Below are 1721 nucleotides of genomic sequence, written 5' to 3'. Positions count from 1 at the left end.
AAAAAAAAAAGTCTTACGAAATATTTGTTTATTTAAAATTTCGAACTTATTTTTAAAATTCTTTTCTACGTCGTACCATGAGATATACATTTTGACGTTTAGAAACGGCATACTCATATATTATTAAGAAGAAAGAGTCTTATTTATAAAAAGAAACACTAAGAGACCATTTTTTATAAAAACAGAAAGGATTATAAAGGTACAATCTAATTAACTGTAGAGTCTCGAAAAATATGAATCTTCTTAATTAATGCAGAACATGCGTTAAATAAATTGCTAATGTGGTTACAGGTTAAAAAAAATGCTGTTTTAGTAAAATTGATTATTCAGGAGCTGTTTTTTACAGGTTCTCATTAATTTCAAAGCTCCGGAGATTACGCGCCAACATATATTTCCTTACATTAATATCATTTTAAAAAAGAAGACACTCTTAAAAAACTGTGCATTTACTTCGCCATTTGGCAGTCTGCCATTATTACATCTGACCCAAAAGATAAATTTACCTTTTACGAAATTTTAAGTAATGGGTATAAAGCGATTAGAAGACATGTGGAGTGTTCCTGTATAAGTTATGGATTAACTGGAGAATTATTCGATTGATTGTCTTCTTTCTTTGTTCATCACATATTCTTACTCACAGCTTTTATTTATAGTAATTTATTTACTTACATTTTTGACTTTTCTTTGCTTTTGATTTTAATTTATGCTTAGTTCTTACTATTTTTCTTAATATAACTTTAAACTGATTTTCACGTTTTGGTAATATTCCGAAATCATTATTGGTTCTATCTAGAACTTTCTAGCCGTAATCAAACATCGATGACAGATTTGAGTAATTTTGTTTTGAAATATTCTTTTTTCTATTTCAAATGGTAAGGCAAAAAGTACAAACTAGTATAAAAGATAAAGATACAAAAGTATAAATATGCATGATATGACAAAACAAGACCGAAGTCATTGCCTTGAAAGTTCTCTTGTTTCCCTATACCTGCGGAATTCAGTGTGTCCACTGAGGGCCCACATCGGAGTTAATTGTCCTTGCCCATTTTGTTCCAGTTTTACAAAGTGGACAAAAAAGGGTGGCGGAATGACCCTGTAGATGTAGATGAGCAGAGAGACGGTGATGACCAGTAGATAAACGGAAGGCCGCAACTAAAGCACGCCTAGATTTGTCAGGTATTGAAGAAGGGCTTACCCTCTTCCAGCATTTTAGGGCTGAGCGAGTCCGAACATCCTGCAAAGAATTAGTTTTACATAGATTTTTCAGAAACTGTTTTATTTTCCAAACCGAAGTCTCTGAATTTGTATGTTGTAATAAATTTGCAAAATTTTTTGCGAGTAAATCTGCCTGCTCATTACCCCAAACACCACAATGGACAGGTATCCAGCAGAAACGATTCGTTTTATCTTCAAATTCAAAGCCCTCAAGAGTTTTTGACATCGGGAGATCAACTACCCAGGATCCTTATTTTTCTTTAAAACGGGGACTATAATAGCTCTTCTCCAATGTGCCGGGATCGAGCCCGATTCCCAAATATTGCTAAGTATGCTCAACATTGTTTTCTTTGCCTCCATGTTCAAATGTCTGAAAAATTGTGCATTTATGTGGTCCATACCCTGAGATTATGATTTACACCATAAACCTCGATAAAGCTGGTTTACTATTAGGAAATATATACTTATAGAGCGAAGATCTTAAAGAGAGTTTCATTTTTCCATAG

General features: G+C 33.0%; 1 protein-coding gene across 1 annotated transcript; it reads right to left on the bottom strand.

Annotated features, from left to right (window-relative positions):
- Positions 1 to 997: 997 nt before the first annotated feature.
- LOC139426565 (uncharacterized) lies at positions 998 to 1441 on the bottom strand. The gene has a single exon (XM_071185853.1). The coding sequence runs from the start codon at positions 1439 to 1441 to the stop codon at positions 998 to 1000; it is 444 nt and encodes a 147-aa protein (XP_071041954.1).
- Between the last annotated feature and the right edge of the window lie 280 nt (positions 1442 to 1721).

Source organism: Parasteatoda tepidariorum, chromosome 1 (genome assembly GCF_043381705.1).
Source record: "Parasteatoda tepidariorum isolate YZ-2023 chromosome 1, CAS_Ptep_4.0, whole genome shotgun sequence".
NCBI classification, from domain to species: Eukaryota; Metazoa; Arthropoda; class Arachnida; order Araneae; family Theridiidae; genus Parasteatoda; species Parasteatoda tepidariorum.
This window is presented reverse-complemented; position numbering and strand designations above follow the sequence as displayed.

Coding starts and splice junctions, on each gene's coding strand:
- LOC139426565 (XM_071185853.1), bottom strand. CDS start 1,441: ATGTCAAAAACTCTTGAGGGCTTTGAATTTGAAGATAAAACGAATCGT.